Here is a 17,912-nt window from a genome sequence, read left to right on the forward strand (position 1 = left end):
AATATATAATAAATGCATTATATTAAATATATAAATGTATTTATATAAAATATATTATATAAAATATAAATATATATAATATACATTATATAATATAAATATGAATGATTGAATTTCTAGTACAGAAAATGTTGCATCCGTGCTGTCAGGGAACTCAGAATGTCTTTAGTGATACATGAAGGAAAAATCATACTTGTCTCAGTGAAATTGCTGTATGTGTGAATTTGGTTTTGTTTTTCAGGTACTCCTCTTTATCCAGTATACTTTTAATGTGCACTGATCCTGACCTGTCATTCTTTAGTGTGGAAATGTTTACGTGCTTGTTTTTCTTTCCCCCATGTATGTTTAGGACTGTTGTGCTCCGTTACTTCTAGAAGAGCAATTTGATGTTTTTTACAAGCATGCATGGACATAACAAGCACCGTGTGTGAAAGTGCACGTGCACGCTCACACACCTGCACACATACACACGCACACACACACATACTATACCATTTTCGTATTACAAAGAGTAGGACAGACGGCAGTGGCAGAACATCTTGCCTCGCATGGAAATGGGGCGGGTCATAATTCTTTACCCTGTCCTACTGAAGCACTGGAATGCTTTGGATGGGTCACAGATTATTTTTCTTTTTGTTGTCTTCAGCTGGCATTTGACAAGAGCCGTGCCTCCTGTATCACACTGGGTCCTTAACCTTACCTCTTGGGCTCTGTTTTTTCATTTTGCAAAATGACCAGTATCTCAACTTCAAAGTGAACTCTGAGTAGGGACTTGGGGACCAGCTTCCTTCTGCAAGACTAGCATAAGAGGGGTCAAGATCTCAGTTGCGTTCTTGGCTTGGCAGATTTAAGTGAATGTAGACTGTCTAAGGACCTATCAGGAAATGCCATTTGCCCCAAATGTAGGCTCTTCGTAAACCTAACCATAGTATTAATGTGGGTTGTATGATTCAGTAATTTGTAGTTTTTAAAAACTTTACTTGTGTGTGTGTGTGTGTGTGTGTGATGTGGTAGTTTTAAATTTAGGAAAGGAAATTATAATGTAATTCTATCAGCATGAAAACTATCCCTGTATTCCATCATGGATGAAACCTGAATTCTGCTGTATCAGGTGTATGAATCCCTGGACCTGAGATTTTCTAACATTATCTTAGAGAATTTGTACTCTCTCTCTCAAAACACCCTGAGGAGGCATGCCTTAGGGGCACATCTGTGGAGGTAATGGGTTCACTATAGGTAATCTCACAGAATCCCTTCCTGCTTTGTGATTTGTTGACAATTCTATAATTTAGGTATATAAAAACATAAAACAAAACAAAAACCAAATCAGCCCTAGGAGCAGCAGCCCGCTATTTGCTGTTGGTAGTGTTTAGCACTCTAGAAGGAAGGCATTAGATAAACATAAGGCATTTTTTGCTATTACTATTGCCATTGCTTGTTATCATTAGTGTAGCACCTGTCTCACTAGTGCCATTGCTTACAGGAGATGCAATTTTGCTCCTGATGGCTGTTTTTTATCATTATATAATTTGTAGTAAACCACATACTATCTAAATGTTGCTGTTGGATTTCTTTTTGCTTCAAACTTCAGCGTTGGAATACTGGTTTTTGTCCATTTGTCACTGAACCACTCATGGAAATTTCTGAAACATATGGTACTAGGTGTCTAGGAAAAGAAAACATATTAAAAACCAGTGTAGCTCCAGCTGATTACCCCGTCAAAGTTCTCATTACTTCAGAAAACTATTAAAATAACATTAATAAGTTTTCCATGCATGGCTTCATTTTTATAACTAATTGCTAGATTGCTAAGTTGCCTTTATATTCACTTTTAAATTTACAAATGCAGTTTTCAAATCTTGCTTTCACTTGCTAATACATAGCTTTTGAAATAAATGTATGTGTGTGTTTTCTGGTAAACTGTTACTCCTTTTTCGTTCAAAAGCTTTGGGTCTCTGAAAGCTTCCTGCCAGCAGTTATCAATTTGCCTGTTCTAGAACAATGTGAGTATGTGGACCTGATAGACTTTGCCAGTTTCACTTGCAAAGATAATAGCTTCCATTGTAAAGTGGAGAAAGACTGTTACACAGGCATGTTTATTAACTCTATTTGCTTCTAATCAGAAAACTCAGAAAGTATTTTGATTGAAATTTGAAATCCTTTGTTTATGAGGCAGTCTCGCACAAGGACTGAAAACTCTTCTTGCTAGCCATATCCCCTTTCATTTTTAAAAGTGTTTATTTGTTTCATTTGGGCACACATAAACACACACACACACACACACAGAGGGAGAAAGAGCGCAGGTGCTAGTGAGCATGAGCAAGCCAGCTCCTATGCACTGGGTCATTCCCCAGATGCTTGTAACAACCATGATCAGGTCAGGCTGAAGCTCAGTCCAGGTCTCCCATACAGAGACTTGAACCATCACCTGCTGCCTCTCAGGGTGAATATTTGAGGGCAGCTGGAATCTGTAGAGGAACCAAGACTCAAGCTCAAGCACTCTGCTACGGAATATGCGCGTTGCAGTCGGTGTCTTGACCATGAGACCAAATGCCCAGCCCCAGTTCCCCTTGTCTCACGTTATTGGCCATTTTATTTTTAAATGGTGAAACATGAACGTTTTCTCACTAAAATGGGTAACGGTAAGAAAAATCACAGCCCATCTTTTGGATCTTTGTAGCTACGTGAAATGATTTTTTGAGGAAGAATGTATTTTGAGTCATTTATATTTGTAATCTGGTGTACTTTGGTTTAATTAAACAAGATATGGTTATTATTGGAAATTATTCTACCAATTTTTCAGTTTGGGAATTTGCAGGCTATAATATAGGAAGCATAAGTTAGGCATATATCTTCTCAAAGAATTAGGCCCACATTGCTATTGGCTTAATTTTTCCTGTTTGAGCATCCATCCATCTTGGTTATCTATTCATTCTGTAGTCCTGTGGTTACAGTCTCCCTTGATAACCTTTGAAAGCTGTTGACCATAAACATTTGAGAACAATGATGTATGATGCCTCATAAAATGGTTGCCCCATAAATAGTTCCTTGAATAATCCACCAAGGTAGATTTCTGTTCAAAGAAAAGTTCTAGGCCTTATGTTTGGTGATTAAGCAGTTTGAGAAGTTAAATTTCTGGGCATTGCTGGGAGCAATCTTTTGGAAAAGAAGTTTCCCCAGACACTTTATTTGTACCCAGTGGCTGATAGGTTAGCAGTGAGGGAGGCGGACACTTGGGTCCCTTTATGACAATTGTACATTTTTGCACCTTAATAGATTCAAGGGCCCAGAACTCTCATTCTCATTGTTTTCATAGTACACAAAATGTGCATTTGAAAAACTTACTTTAAACATTATTTTGAAATACTGTATCACCTGGTGAATGTTCATTTAAAGGTGTCTGTGAAATGATTGGAAGTAGTCTGAAATTGATACATGGAGGCATTAAATTCTCTATGTGATTATTAGTACCACTTTTATTTTTCTTGTATGCATTCAGAAAAATGTGTTATTCTGCAAAGGAAACACAGCAAAAAAATTTATATGCGAAGAAATATGCACTTTGCGTGAAACATTGTTGTTTAATAAAAGCTTGAGTGTTAGTCCTAACACTTCAGTGCAGAAAAGTCCACTCCTCTGTTGGCAAAAAATAAATAAATAAATAAATAAAATAAAATAAAATAAAAAATAAGAATAGAGAAAAGGAAATGGAAATGCTAATTGCCTAGTTTGATCTATTTACAAGTTTATGCCTATTGGAATTTTATGGTACTCTATAAAATATGCCAATATTACTTGTTAATCAAAAATGTAGACAAAGAAATACGAGCTCCTAAAATTATTTCTAGGGATTTCCAAAAGCAATTGGCTTTTGCCTGTTCTCAAATTTTGTTTCCATTTCATGTTGCCTTGTCAGAGTTTGATTTTTATACTTAACGTGTCCGCTTATGCGCAGTATGTTTCTTCCTCTGACAGTTTTAACTTCTTCACCTAATGATAATTCTCTGGAAATCCTGTCTCTTCATCGGATTACGGCGTGCGAGAATTCCTGGGCCCACCTTATCTCGCTGTTGGAGAGAAAATTTAATTTGTGCAATAACATTTTAAAAAATTGTTGACAGATGCAAATGAAAAGTTGGAGGGTTCTCAATATTAATCTGAGTGGTCTTGACCTGGATTTATGTGCGTGACAGCCGTAGGATGATCAAGAAAGCCGTCGGCACCTTTGCTCACTTTCGTACCACAGACATGGCAGGTGGAGGACACTGGGAAACCTGAGCTGCTTCGATCTGTCCTGGAGCTGTTGGTTGGCCTTGGACTTTGATTCTGAATGGTCTGATAAAGGATTTAAAAACTCTTGGGTACTGATTTTAAAAGGTGATGGGAGAAGTTATTTTTTTCTTTCTTTTTAAACCATCTCTTCCAAAATTCACTTTGTATGTAAATTGAATATTCTGTCATAATCTCTGTAGCCTGAGGTTCCCCCCTCAGGCAAATGTTTATGTTCTCATTTGACCTTTAATATATAAATATATTTGAGTCTCAGGTTGTCTTGAGCGTCCAGATACAGTTGAATTAATTCTGTTGGCTCTGCCTGGGCTGCTATCAGTTGGTGCTCTGGGATGTTGAGTTTCAAGGGTGCATTCCTAGACTTTGGGCGTCAGATTGCTACCGTGAGCGAGGCCTTCCTTGATTGTCCTGGTTGCTTCCCTCAGTTCCCACTTGACTTGCAGCCTGGGGCAGCTCACCTGCAGTCGGCTTTCGTCCGTGTCTCTAATAACTGTTATTCCGTTATCCTTGCTTCTGACTCTCCTCCAGCCACCGTAGTCCCAGCTCCTTGAAGCTGTATCTCTATACTACCTTTATCCAGATTTCAGTCCCTGCTGTGGCTCCTTCCAGGGCCCCTTTAGAAGGAGGCAGCCTGCCATTATGAGACGAACCCACTGCTGGAAGTGTGCTTGTCCTTTATCCTCTGAATCAGGCACATTCTTTGAGATCTTCAGACCGAAGCCTCCATGGGAACATTTATTATTCGTTCAAATATGGCCATAAAAATCGACTTTGCAATCATATTGAGTCGTCCTGACAGTGCTGTGAGTGACAGAAGCTAATCTTATCTGCTGGCTAGCATTTTAAAATGATAAATGGACCCTCAGTCTTTAGTTAGCCTGTAAATGAAATTAGGTTTATCTTATTTCCCCAAGAAATAGCATTACTTAGAAAATTTTGAATTATACCTTTCTGAATGAAGTTAAATAGCCAAGGCTAGGGGCTACGTTTTGATTATGATGATATTCATATATATATATAAATTTTGGCCTGGCTTTTATCAAACCAAACAGTGGTGCTGTGGGAAAATCAAAGTAGAAAGAACTCAGCATATATTTCCCGAAGAGAACAAAAGATTCCTTGTTATCTGTGCTTGCAACCCAAGTTAAAAACTACACCCAGGTAGATGGAAAAATACACACACAGAGTAAATTTTACCTGATAATTTACTTTGATAATTTTTTTCAGATCTAAAATAAAATATAAAACTGTGATCATCACAGCATGTTTGAGACTAATGTCTTCATTGCTTTGTCTGCCTTTCTTCTAGTCACCTAATCATTTGAAGATGAAGTTAAATTGAAATTTAGAACAATTCCTGCTGATAAAGTGACTTTTGTAGTGACTCCTGCCATTCATTTGTTTTCCCAGTGGGAAACTGATTTGCCTGCCTTCCTCACATGATTCTGCTCTTTGTTTTGAAATTGTCTTTCCTTTGTCAGTCAGGATCAAAGACTTTAGGAGGCATTTTTGTCAACCCCTGTAACAAATTAAATTAGGTCGCCTCCCTGTGTTGAATACCTGTTTCCTCTGTGTTTGCCCCAACCTCCGCAACCCCAGCACTGTCACCTGTCTGCCCCTTGCCTCGATTCCTGGGCTTTGCAGCCTTGCTAGTAAGTTTGTTTAGTTGACATTTTGTCAGCTGTGAGGTTTAGCAAAATCAAGGCAATGAGAGTGAAGCCCATCAGGACACAGCCATGTGCGGGGGTCGTGGGGGCCGCGGGGTGCACGGCAGGGGAAGCCAGGGCGTCCCCTCCAGTTGTAGATTTCCTTCTCTCCTTCTGCTCATCATCTTCGGGACACTGTGTGTTATACATGAAATGGCGTGGAGAGAAGGTTGGAATGTGTAGGAGGGTAGCTGTTCATCTTCTGTCTTGATGATTGTGGGTGTTTTTTGTTTGTTTGTTTGAATCTCACTTTGAGCCTTTAAAATTCAAGGGATGAAGGGTTAGGGCTTGGGGCCTAGCGGGTAAAGCCACCACCTGTGACATGGGCATCCCACCCGTATGTGCGCCGGTTCGAGTTCCTGATGCTCTACTTCCAATTTGGCTCAGTGCTGATGGCCTGGGAGAAGCTGTGGAAGACCCAAGTCCTTGGGCCCCTGCCACCCACAAGAGAGATCCAAAAGAAGCTTTGGCCACTGGCTTCAGCCTGGCCTAGCCCTGGCTGTTCCAGCTATTTGGGGAGCAAACCAGCGGATGGATGATCACTCTCCTGCTTTTTCTGTAACTCTTTCAATAAAAAAATAAATCTTTAAGAAAATAAAATTCCAGTGATGGAGATCTTGATCTGGAGCTCAGTATTTGAAAACTTGCACTGGGTAAAAAGATTCCTTCAGCAATCATACTGCCTGTGTGATAGCTAAAAATTCATCAATAGGAGATTTTTCTCCTCCCCAGCTTTGGATGGAAGACTCTTACATTAGGACTGGTGTTGTAACACAGTCAGTAAAGCCACCATCTGAAAATGCTAGCATCTCATGTGGGCGCTGGTTTGAGTCCTGGCTGTTCCACGAACAATCCAGCTTCCTGCTAACACTCCTGGGAAAGAAGATGGCTCAAGTCCTTGGGCCCCTTCACCCGTGTGGGAGACCTGGATGGAGTTCCAGGCTCCCGGCTTTGGCCTGGCCCTGCCCTGGCTGTTGAGGTCATTTGGAGTGAACCAGTGGATGGAAGTTTCTCTCTCTCTCCCCCTCTCCCTCTCTCTCCCATCTCTCTCCTATCTCTCTCCCATCTCTCTCCCATCTCTGTAACTCTGCCTTTCAAATTAATCTTAAAAAAAAAAAAAAAAAAAAGAATTCTCTCTTTAAAAAGACATTATTGCATTATAAAGTGGGGGAAAAGATATAGTTTGACTCATTTGTTGGTATCATTAGGGAGCAAAATATCCCCCAGAAGTGTGTCTTCCAGGTTCTAGGTAACTGATCCTGCCTCTGGGGTCACATGGCTCTGTGTGCCGAGAGAATTGTTGGGCTTCACGGAGCCTCGCCTTCCTGTTTTTCTTGGATTAGCTATTGCAGAGGGTTGTTCTGAGGGTGGGTGTGTGTGTGTGTGTGTGTGTGAGAGAGAGAGAGAGAGAGAGAGAGAGAGAGAAATGCCCAGGACTGCACTTGATAGCCAATTTACGCATCCTGTGCTCTTCATTTCGTCCTGTCAAATACCATGCTTTAATTTCATTTCTCTGGTACTCACATTCTCAGTGTCGCAGAACCATTTAGACCTGTCAAGTGTTTCATCCGTCTTCCCTTCCATGGTCACTACAGGTTCTCCAGTCCAGGTTCTCTGTATCACTCACTCGAACTGTTTTCTTTATGAAGGAGTCTTAAATGTGACCCACCTTGCTTACTCTCCCGAAATTTGAATTCTACTTGCAGCATTGCTTTTTTCTTTTTTTTAAAGATTTATTCATTCATTTGAAATGCAGAGTTACAGAGAGAAAGAGAGAGAGAGGTAGGTCTTCCATCTGCTGGTTCACTCCCCAAATGGCCACAATGGGTGGAGCTGGACCAGTCCGAAGCCAGGAGCTTCCTCTGGGTCTCCCACACAAGTACAGGGGCCCAAGCACTTGGGCCATCTTCTGCTGCTTTCCCAGGCCATAGCAGAGAGCTGGATTGGAAGAGGAGCAGCCGGGACTCAAACCGGCACCCATATGGGATGCTGGCACTGCAGGTGGTGGCTTTACCCATGTGCCACCGCACCAGCCCCACTAGCAGTGTTTCTTGAAGTTGTTTTCTGGTACGTATGTATTACTGAAATGTACTAGTGCTACCCTGTGTGTGCTTGGAGAATGTTTAATTTCAGTCTCATGTGGTTGCCCCTCTGACACGTGGGGTGGGCTGCACCTGGCTCTGAGCTTCCCTTTCTGGACTGGGACCTCCACTCCCAGTGTGTGTTTCTGGACTTCCAGTGCCCTTGGTGTTCTCGTTGATATTCTTGGCTGTTCCTATTACCAGTGAGTGGCAGGATTCTTGTCTTTGCTCAAGAAAGAATTCAGGCGTGAGACAGAGCAGTGGAAAGTAAAGTAGCAGAGTTTATTAGGGAAGGGATGTCCGTAAGAATGGATGGGCACCTCTCCAGACAGGACCTGAGAGAGAGTGCCCAGTCGCTCAGACTGGGAGGGAGCGGGGTTACATGGTTGAGTGGAGAGATTACACCTGGCCAGGCCAGGCGGGCGGCTCAGCAGAGAGGCAGAGGGCTGAGCTCACAGTCTGGTTGGGGGGGGGGGGGTCTTTGTCTTCACACATCTCCTCCTGAAACAAAGGATTTTATGGCTATAAATATTAAGAAGCTCCTATCTGAGTTTTCCCCTGAAGGTATCAGACAGCAGGAAGCCTAGCTGGCACCATCCTAACCCAGGATCCATCCTAACCCAGGATCCAGAGCAGGGTGTTTGAAATGCAGATACTGGGCTGCATCTGGGAGATTGTGGAAGACTGTCAGGCAGAAGGGGCGGCGGGGACCCCCACCTGGCAGGTTATTGGGTAGGAGGGGGCAGGGCAGGATGTGAACACTGGGCTGCCCCTGAAACATTATCGGGATGACTTTGAGATGCAGTTGCATATTCTGGACATAGATGTCTTTTCTTTAGGCCTTTGTTACACACACATAAGTTCATATCTTACTTCCTACCTAACATTCCCACTGATTTAAGTCATTCAGGTCACTCTTAAAATGGATTCTTAATCTAAAGGAAAGCTGGGTGACAACTTCTCTTTATCTATATATGTCTATGTAATGTGTAATATTAAAGTAACAGTGATTACTCTACAGTAACTCCTTGATCCATAATAGTTTTTAGAAGTTGTTTGGTACTGATTTTAAACTTTACCTGTTCATTTTACTTTGTTTTTTTTTTTTTTTTTTTGAAATCAGGCTTATTAAGAGATGATTTACATATGTAAAATTAACCCTTTTAAAAAAAGATTTATTAATTTATTTGAAAGGTAGAGCAACACACACACAGAGAAATCTTCTATGCACTGGTTCGCTGCCTAAGTGCCCATAACAACCTGGGCTGGGCCAGGCTGAAGTTAGGTTCCAGGAACTCCAAGCTGGCCTCGCACCTGAGTGGCAGAGGCCCGAGTACTCGAGCCTGCATGGACTGCCATCTGCAGGTGCCTGAGCAGGATGCTGGATCAGAAGCTGAGCAGAGCTGACTCTCACTGGCACGTGGGTAACCCCTGTGCTGCAGTAACCTTGTCCACATTCACACTTGGTACGTGGATAGCTGGATGAGTGTGGGCTTGTAACTGTCACCAGCACTGAGATGGACATGCGTGGGTCACTTCCGTCATTAGGAAGGTTCCCGTACACCTTGGCAATCATCCTTCTTGCCCTATCCTCTCGCCCCCTTCTAAGTCTGTGTTCTGTAGATAGCATTCTATTCTTGCATGTTTGGTTCTTCTGCTCTGGTATAGAATTGGATCATTTTTGTGTTAAACTTTGATCAGTGCCTGGTTGCCTTGTCCTACACTGTCATGATAGTTTTGGATGCTAATTGTTTGTATGGTCTTCCAAGTCTCAGGACACGCGGGAATGCAGCAAGTATTTTGGCCGTGTTCCTCTTGCATGTTACTGAGACAGGAAAGACTGACCAAAGACAAGAACACGGGGCAGAAAACACCCGTGTCTGGCCCCAGGGGACATTCCCGAAGCTGACGTTTGTTTGCTGATCCTTCCCGGTTGGTGTTGTACTTTAATTACCCCACCTAACTCTGTTACTGTTCTGTTTGTATTAGTAACCATATTTTAGCCACAGACAGCATGAGGAATCTTGGCAGATACCTTGTTGAAGTCAGGAATCCAGTTGTCAGCCTGCCTGTCCTTTACGTGGTAGTCTGGTAACCATGACCGCCTACTTCCATGAGTTTTAAGCTGTCCGGTATATGGTTTGTTGGAATTCACATTGTCATTTATGTTCCCTGACAGTTAACATTTTAAAGTGTGCATAACTCTTTCCATTAACCATAAGTGGTACCAAACCAGTGGATTCTGTTTCTTGATTGGCTGTTTGTTATTAATCAAAACTTGCATTAAAAATGGTTGTAAGACAGTTGTATTTGAGTTGCAGGCACACTTTCATCAGCTGCACTGGCCAGGCAGAAATGGTGTGTAGGAAATCATTTCCATGAACTCGATGGGCTTTCTGGGGGCAGGCAGCACGTCTCCTTTGTGTACTACAGTAGCATCAGGATCAAGCAAAATGCCTGGCATGGGACCTGCATTGTGGTGTAGTGGGTTAAGCTGCTGCCTGCCATGCTGGCATCCCATCAGGGTGATGCTCCGAGTCCTGGCCACTCCTCTTCTGATCCAGCTCCCTGCTAAAGCACCTGGGAAAGCAGCGGAAGATGGCCCAAGTGCTGAGACCCCTGCACCCACGTGGGAGACCTGGAAGAATCTCTGGGTTCCGGGCTTCAGCCTGGCCCAGCCCTGGCAGTTGGAACCATTTGGGAAGTGAACAAGCAGATGGAAGATCTCTCTCCTCACATTCTCTCTCTTTCTCTCTCTGCCTTTCAAATAAATAAAACAAATCTTTTATAAAAAATACCTGGCAGATAGTAGGTAGCCCCTAAATAAGAAACTCTGTTTGTGTCCCAACTCTTTGGATTTCAGGAGCTCCTGGTCCCGCTGGGGCTTGTTTTATTGTACATGTGTGGCCATTACTCACAATAACAAAGTTGTTTTTCCTGCAGGAATATAAATAATAAAAGTTTTTTTTTTTTTCTCAAAATACGGCTGTACGTTTAAGACTGTAAAATCCGTATCTCTGAGCAAACCTAGCATTTAATGACTTCTCGCTTTTCCCCTAGAGTAAAGAACAGCTTTGCTGGCTTTTTATTACCACCCACAGTATTAGCAGTTATGGGTCTTTTATACTTTCTTTTATCATCCATTTTCACAAATTACCAAAAAAAAAGTGGTACACACTGGAACTTGACTGAGATGCGAGTGCTTTGGGTGCTGGCCACAGTTCCCTGATCCTGTAAATGACACACGGCTGCAGCGTCAGTGCCCCTGTGGGCTCTGAGAGGCGTCAGCTTCCCTAGGGGGCCGGTCCAGTGCTGATTCAGGTGTTGGTGTGAGCCTATTTTGTAGATGTGGTTTGAGTGCATAACTGACTGACTTCAATGGTAGCAGTTGAGCCTGGATAGTCTGAGTGGGCCTGATCCAGAGAACCCTCTGTAAGGTGGACCTGCTGCTCTCCTGGAGCCTGGGAGTGCTGGTCAGCAGCCGCCCAGAGAGCTGGAGTCTTCCCTCCCCAGCCGGCCCGGGCCTTTCAGACTTGCTGGACAGTTGCCACCTCCGGCTTGCATTTCTCCCTCCAGCGGCTTCCTTGGAGCAACCCTGCCTACAACTTGACCTTCATCTCATGGGGGATAGTGTAACGCACAGGGTGGTTCCTAGTTAACCAGGCTCTTCCTCGGTGGCATGTTTGGAAAGCCTCTTGCTGTCTGAGAAATGCCTGTGCTTTTTTTTTTTTTTTCTCCAGTTTCACAGCTGCCTTAAACGATAGTAGTGTGTACTATTTTTTTATTTTGATTTTTTTTTTAATTGTCAAGTGTTACCTCCTAGGGAAGGTTTCTTTGTCATTTTTCTGGTCCACAGAATAGGGACATAATGGGTTGGTCATTTTTGTCATTGGTTATCTCTTTGAGAGGAGAAACGTAGCCGCCAGGCGTTTTGGGCCACTCTGTATGGCTGGCAACAGTGCAGGGTTTCCAGCCTGTAGGGGCCTGTGCCCCAGGCCAGGGAGTTGCTACAGACGGGATGCCGGCTGCTCGGAACCCACAGTCCAGGATCCTGTCACGTGCTGATGGAGCGACAGCATATGGGGGTCCAGACGGTGTTTCTCCTGGGGTTTATTCCACCTGTAATCGAACTGATTCTCATTCATTTACATTTGTCCAGAAGGTACACAAACAGGGAAGCGAAAATAATATGCCTGTGTTAAAGTGCTGAAGTTTGGTATGAGTTACTGTTATTACAGTAATTACCCAGAAAAAATAATTCATTAAATGCGAGTGCATTAGTAACATGGCAGTAGTGTTTCTGGCACCTCATTAACAGCGGGGAGCGGTGTATCCATTTCAGCCTTGCGGAGTGCAGAGGGAAATTAATTTTTTTATTTTATTGAGTCCTCATGAGAAGATGAAGTTAGATCATTTTAGACGTTTTTAAAAGTAATAATAATAATGAATTTAAATATGTTTTCATGGTTCAGAAATAATGGTATTGTGAATGGCATTTGGCATTTTGATTGAATAGAAAAAGCAATAAAACTGGTTGTATTCTGACTGCGTGATATTGCAGTTGTTTTATATCATTAAGAACCTTTGATTTCAGAAACAGGAAAAAAAAGAAAACATGGCTCTATTGAACCATGGTTTTCAGACCTCATAAAAATGCCTCTCTAAGCTGGAGGCAGAGTTACTGGTTTATGTGTCAGGTAGCATTGGTTCACACTGCGTCTTAAATGCTTTTAGCCTCTCTTCAGAGCAGTTGTTTTTAGACAGGGCAGAAATCATTGAAGGTGTCTTTGTGTTACTGCTGTCATGTAGAACCAAGGAGGTACCACCTGTTAGTCATAGAGCAAGCACTTGAGACTTTTAACTGTGGTTTTATTGATAGCCAGCGTGTTGGGCAAGTTGAGGCATACTTACTGATATTTGAAATTATTTATGGCCAGATACATTAGGCATTACCTCCTTTGAGCTGTAGGCACCCCCAGGAACATATGGCAGTTTGGACAGGGCCCTGGGGCTGAGACTCAGTGGTGACTTAGGAAGAGAGCGGTGAGGAGGGCTGATTCCCCCAGCCGGTGAGTGAAGGGATCGCGTGTGGACAGTCAGCTCACTCAGCCTGTGTGGCTGTATCTGCCCCCGCATTCATTGCAAAGCACTGAATACCACATTTTCTTGATCAGGAAAAATACTTCATTTTTTTTTTTTGCATTTAAATGTTTCTGCAATCAAAGTGCATCTTATTAATGTACAAAGGTACTTCAAAAATTCACGGAAAATGGATTTAAATGATGCATTTGGGTGCAGAAATTAATTAGAAATTCACGCATAGCTTTTTCATAATACACATTTTGTGCAAACTTTCTGAAGATGCCTTGTATACACTGTTGGGCTTATGATCGTCTTCAAAAACTTGTATTAAGTTTCTGAATAAAATGTGGTTTAATGAGTTACTAAATCAAGGACTGAACAAAAGTTACCCTTCCTCGTGTCTGATCTGTTCACATTTTGTGTTGTTGAAGAATTGTACCGAGCCCTAGGACTACCCTTTGCTTATAATGCTGGGTCAGTGACATTGAGCAAAAGCAATATCGCAGATACTGATTCCGCATTGATAGAATAGGGACAGCATTACATAGCCTCATTACTTTATGGAATAATTATGAGACTTGAATAGTATAAAGGATACAGAGTGTTTTGTAAAATGAGATATATATGTAGAAGGGATTGTTATATCACAGTACAAGTATTGTATAGCTTTTATCTTCTTTTGTTCCCACTGCCGCCACCAATGCAGGCCTTCTGATACATCACAGTTGGATTATACCTCTTTTGCTAAATAAATTCCCATCTCTGGATTTTCTAGAATGTGTTGACTAGTTCTGAGATAATGTTCAAAATATGTTACTTGAGGACAGCACTGTGGCGCAACGGGTTAAGCTGCTTTCTGCAGTACTGGCGACCCATGTGGGTTCCAGTTCAAGTCCTGGCTGCTCCGTTTCTGATCCAACTCCCTTCTAATGCACCTGGGAAAGCAGCAGAAGATGGCCCAAGTGGTTGACTCAGATGAAACGTGGGAGACTCAGATGAAACTCCTGGCTTTTGGCTCTGGCCTGGCCCAGACCTGGTCGTTGTGGCCATTTGGGGAGTGAATAAGCGGATGTAAGATCTCTCTCTCTCTCTTTCCCCCCTTGTCTGTAATTCTGACTTTCAAATAAATGAATAAATCTTTTTTTAAAAAGGTGATCTTTCTTTTCAGGCTTTTTCTGACACCTGTCTCCTCTAGCACTGCCGTCTCTTGATGCTATTTTGTGGCATTTCACCCCCTGAACCACTTGCTGTTCCTCAGGCTGCCACCCATGTGCCTTTGCATGTGCTGGTGGTGTTGCTACTGAGAGACCCCCCCCCTTTTTTTTTGTTTTAAGATTTTATTTATTTATTTTGAAATTCAGGATGCGATAGACTTCATAAAGTCTGATCAGTCTTCCAGGCCCATCTCAAAAATGCCTTGGTCTCTTAGTTCCTCTCTGCGCCCCACCCCCACCTTTATCAGACCTGATTTTTCTTTTCCAGAAATGGAACAGGCAGTGGAGCCAGGGGTGAGGGAGGGTGGCCAGGAGAGAGAGTGTGTGCTCAGTTTGATTATCTGTTGTTGCCCTCACAGTGGGAGATGAGGTTAGACTTGATTTTGCTGTTGGAGAATTGGGGTTTGCATGTTTTTGATCTCAGTGATGGCTTCATTCCCCTATGCAGGTCTGTTGCATGGGACTTGAATGTCTCCCTTACCTGATAAGTGGAATAGATTTATAATATGTATCTCTAGGCTCTTGTGTTTTATGATACACGTAATAAAAATTCAAATCTTATAATGTAAATTCCTTAGGAAATATGCCATTTAGAGGAATGGACAAGCGAATTATCTTGAAAGTGGAGAATGCAATTTTTATGTTGAACAGCTTCCCTGATTATGTGTTATATAAATTTAGACTTCTGTTAGCTTCTCTTATCTTAAGTCATACTTTATCCCATGTTAGGTGGTATTTTCAGTAGAAAAATGGTGATATTACTGCTCTGGCTTTTTCCTGAAAACAAACAATCTTTTGAGACTGTGCAATGATAGATTAATGAACTTTGGAGTTTCATCTCAATAATGTAATAGTCTTCTCTAAAAGTCTTTCTTGTTAAAATGAGTTGAGTGACAAGAATCTTCTAATTGTCAACAAAGCAGTCATGTATGTTCAAATTCTAAGTTATTAAGCTGTCGACATCAAAAGTAGAATTTGCTTTATAACTCTGTGTCAATTTCAAATTCAGTCGATCTCTGGCAGTGGAGTCTTACTGCTCTGCCTTCTGACCCTCGTACGGTGCTGGAGCGGTGTCTGTGCCAACCCAGCCGATCTGTCCTTGAAATCGCAGCGAAGCTGACTTTCTTTAACAAAATCACCGTGACTCAGAGTGCCAGTCACAGGGCTCGCTGAAGGTTGCTGATTTCATGGCCACTGTCACTTCCTCCTCCTCATTGTACTTGGATGGGTTGTTCTCTGAGCCATGCTACTGCAGGAACCCTGTAGCATACTGCATTTCCCTTGTCACCCGTGCCACCCCCGCTCCTCATGCTAGCCTCTCCGACAGAGTACAATGCTATATTCCATTCCAGTAGCCCCTCACATTAACAGTTACCACATTGTATTGTCAACTTTCTAATTTACACATCTGTCACCCCAACTGGACTGTGAGATCCTATGGACAAGGAAATCATGTCTGGTTTTTCTTTTCTTTTAAGATGTATTTAATTAATTTAACAGAGAGAGAGAATATGAATCTTCCATTTGCTGGTTCTCTCCTCATATGGCCATAACAGCCATGGCTGATCCAGGTAGAAGCCAGAAGCTTCCTACGTGGGTGGCAGAGACGCAAGTGCTTGCTCCACTGAGCCCTGTGCGCCACAGTGCCAGCCCCAGGAATGATGTCTTACTACTTTTGTGTAATTCTATGTCTTGCACGTCCACGTAGTAAGTGTCTGTGGATCCAAAAGATAGATTAACAGTCGTAGCCTTCCTCCTCTTGTAGCTCCCCTTAGGTATGGCAGTGTGTCCCGAAGGATACAGAAAACTGCTATGAATAGAAGATATTTGGGAAAGCAGTGGGTTAGAAATTATTGGAAAAATTGAGTCTAGCCTGTAATTCCCCCTGGGGTATGGATTAATTTCTATAACACAGAATGGCCTGAACAAGTTATTTATCTAAATAACACTGAACAAATATCTATTGAGTCCCCAACAGCCTAAGGGACTTTGCTAGACCTGACTATTTTTTGTACAGTCCCAGGAATGTAAACAGCTTGAAAAACTAGCGATAATTAAAATGGCATTTTTCTTGGCTGGTCACTGAGTGTGTGGTGGTTAAAATGATGGTAGTACGTGAGCTTCGTGGTAACTGTTTCCATGTCTCATCTTCAAAGATAACTTAGACCCTTATTCTCTGTTTTGCCACATTTTATCTTACAATAGTAATTTTTTGAGTAATGTCCACATTGCAGTTTGTAAAAAATAATTCTTTTGGTTTTTGCTGCACCAGAATGTCAGAGAGAGAGAGAGAAGAGAGAGGGATATCGATATCCTGTCTGCTGGTTCCTTCTCTAAATGTCCACGGTGGCTGGGATCTGAGCAGACTCAATACAGCTTTCCCATGAGGCTGGCTGGGAGGAATCCATGTGGATGGCAGGAACCCACTTGCTTGAGCGATCACTGTGCCCTCCCAAGGTCTGTATTAGCAAGAAGCTGGTGTCAGGAACCAGAGCCAGGATTCTCAGGTCCTCCCATGTGAGGTGCAGGCATCCTATCTCACATCTTAATCACTAGGCCAAATACCGGCCCCTCATACATGCACTTTATTTTTATTTGTTTAGTGAAAATAAAAGACACTGATGTTGTTCCTTTAAGAACCCAGCTTTAGGGGCCAGTGCGGTGGCCCAGTAGGTTAATCCTCCACCTGCATCACCAACATCCGATATGGGCGCCAGTTCTAGTCCCGGCTGCTGCTCTTCCAATCCAGCTCTCTGCTCTGGCCTGGGAAAGCAGTGGAAGATGGCTCAAGTTCCATGTGGGAGACCCAGAGGAAGCTCCTGGCTTTGGATCGGCACAGCTCTGGCTGTTGTGGCCATTTGAGGAGTGAACCAATGGATAGAAGACCTTTCTCTCTGTCTCTTTCTCTCACTGTCTGTAACTCTACCTCTCAAAAATAAATAAAAAGCCGGCACCGCAGCTTAATAGGCTAATCTTCCACCTAGCAGCGCCGGCACACCGGGTTCTAGTCCCAGTCAGGGCACCGGATTCTGTCCTGGTTGCCCCTCTTCCAGGCCAGCTCTCTGCTGTGGCCCGGGAGTGCAGTGGAGGATGGCCCAAGTACTGGGGCCCTGCACCCCATGGGAGACCAGGAGAAGCACCTGGCTCCTGCCTTCGGATCAGCACGGTGTGCTGGCCGCGGCAGCGATTGGGGGGTGAACCAAACGCAAAGGAAGACCTTTCTCTCTGTCTCTCTCTCTCTCTCATTCTCCACTCTGCCTGTAAATACATACATACATACATACATACATACATATCTTAAAAAAAAGAACCCAGGTTTATATTCAGAAGCCCTGGTGTCATTTGAAATCTGCATAGAAAGAGCATAGATGTTGGATTCAAACTCCATGGTTTTGAATTTTGGTTTTCTATTCCAGCTGTCTGGTCTTAGGCATCTTTACTTTAGCGTATCATTGCTATTTTGTCATCTGAAAAATAAGGACAATCGTGGCACCTACCTCATAGGGTCTTTGGGGAGATTAGATGAGCTAACACACATG

At 42.8% G+C, this 17,912-nt stretch overlaps 1 protein-coding gene across 10 annotated transcripts in view; it reads left to right on the plus strand.

Moving 5' to 3' along the window:
• The window catches only part of EXOC4 (exocyst complex component 4), an 867,110-nt gene that overhangs the window by 316,792 nt on the left and 532,406 nt on the right, over nucleotides 1-17,912 (plus strand). The window contains exon 10 of one of the 10 annotated variants that reach the window (XM_089328638.1): nucleotides 3,976-5,845. The exons of the other annotated variants lie outside the window; for them this stretch is intronic. Coding sequence (XP_089184764.1) covers nucleotides 3,976-4,118 — 143 coding nt within the window. The 3' untranslated portion in view covers nucleotides 4,119-5,845. Of the gene's footprint in view, nucleotides 1-3,975; nucleotides 5,846-17,912 lie in introns of those variants that run through there. 10 annotated transcript variants of the gene reach the window in all.

This window comes from Oryctolagus cuniculus, chromosome 3 (genome assembly GCF_051225735.1).
Source record: "Oryctolagus cuniculus isolate XC-2025 breed Fujian yellow rabbit chromosome 3, ASM5122573v1, whole genome shotgun sequence".
Classification (NCBI taxonomy): Eukaryota; Metazoa; Chordata; class Mammalia; order Lagomorpha; family Leporidae; genus Oryctolagus; species Oryctolagus cuniculus.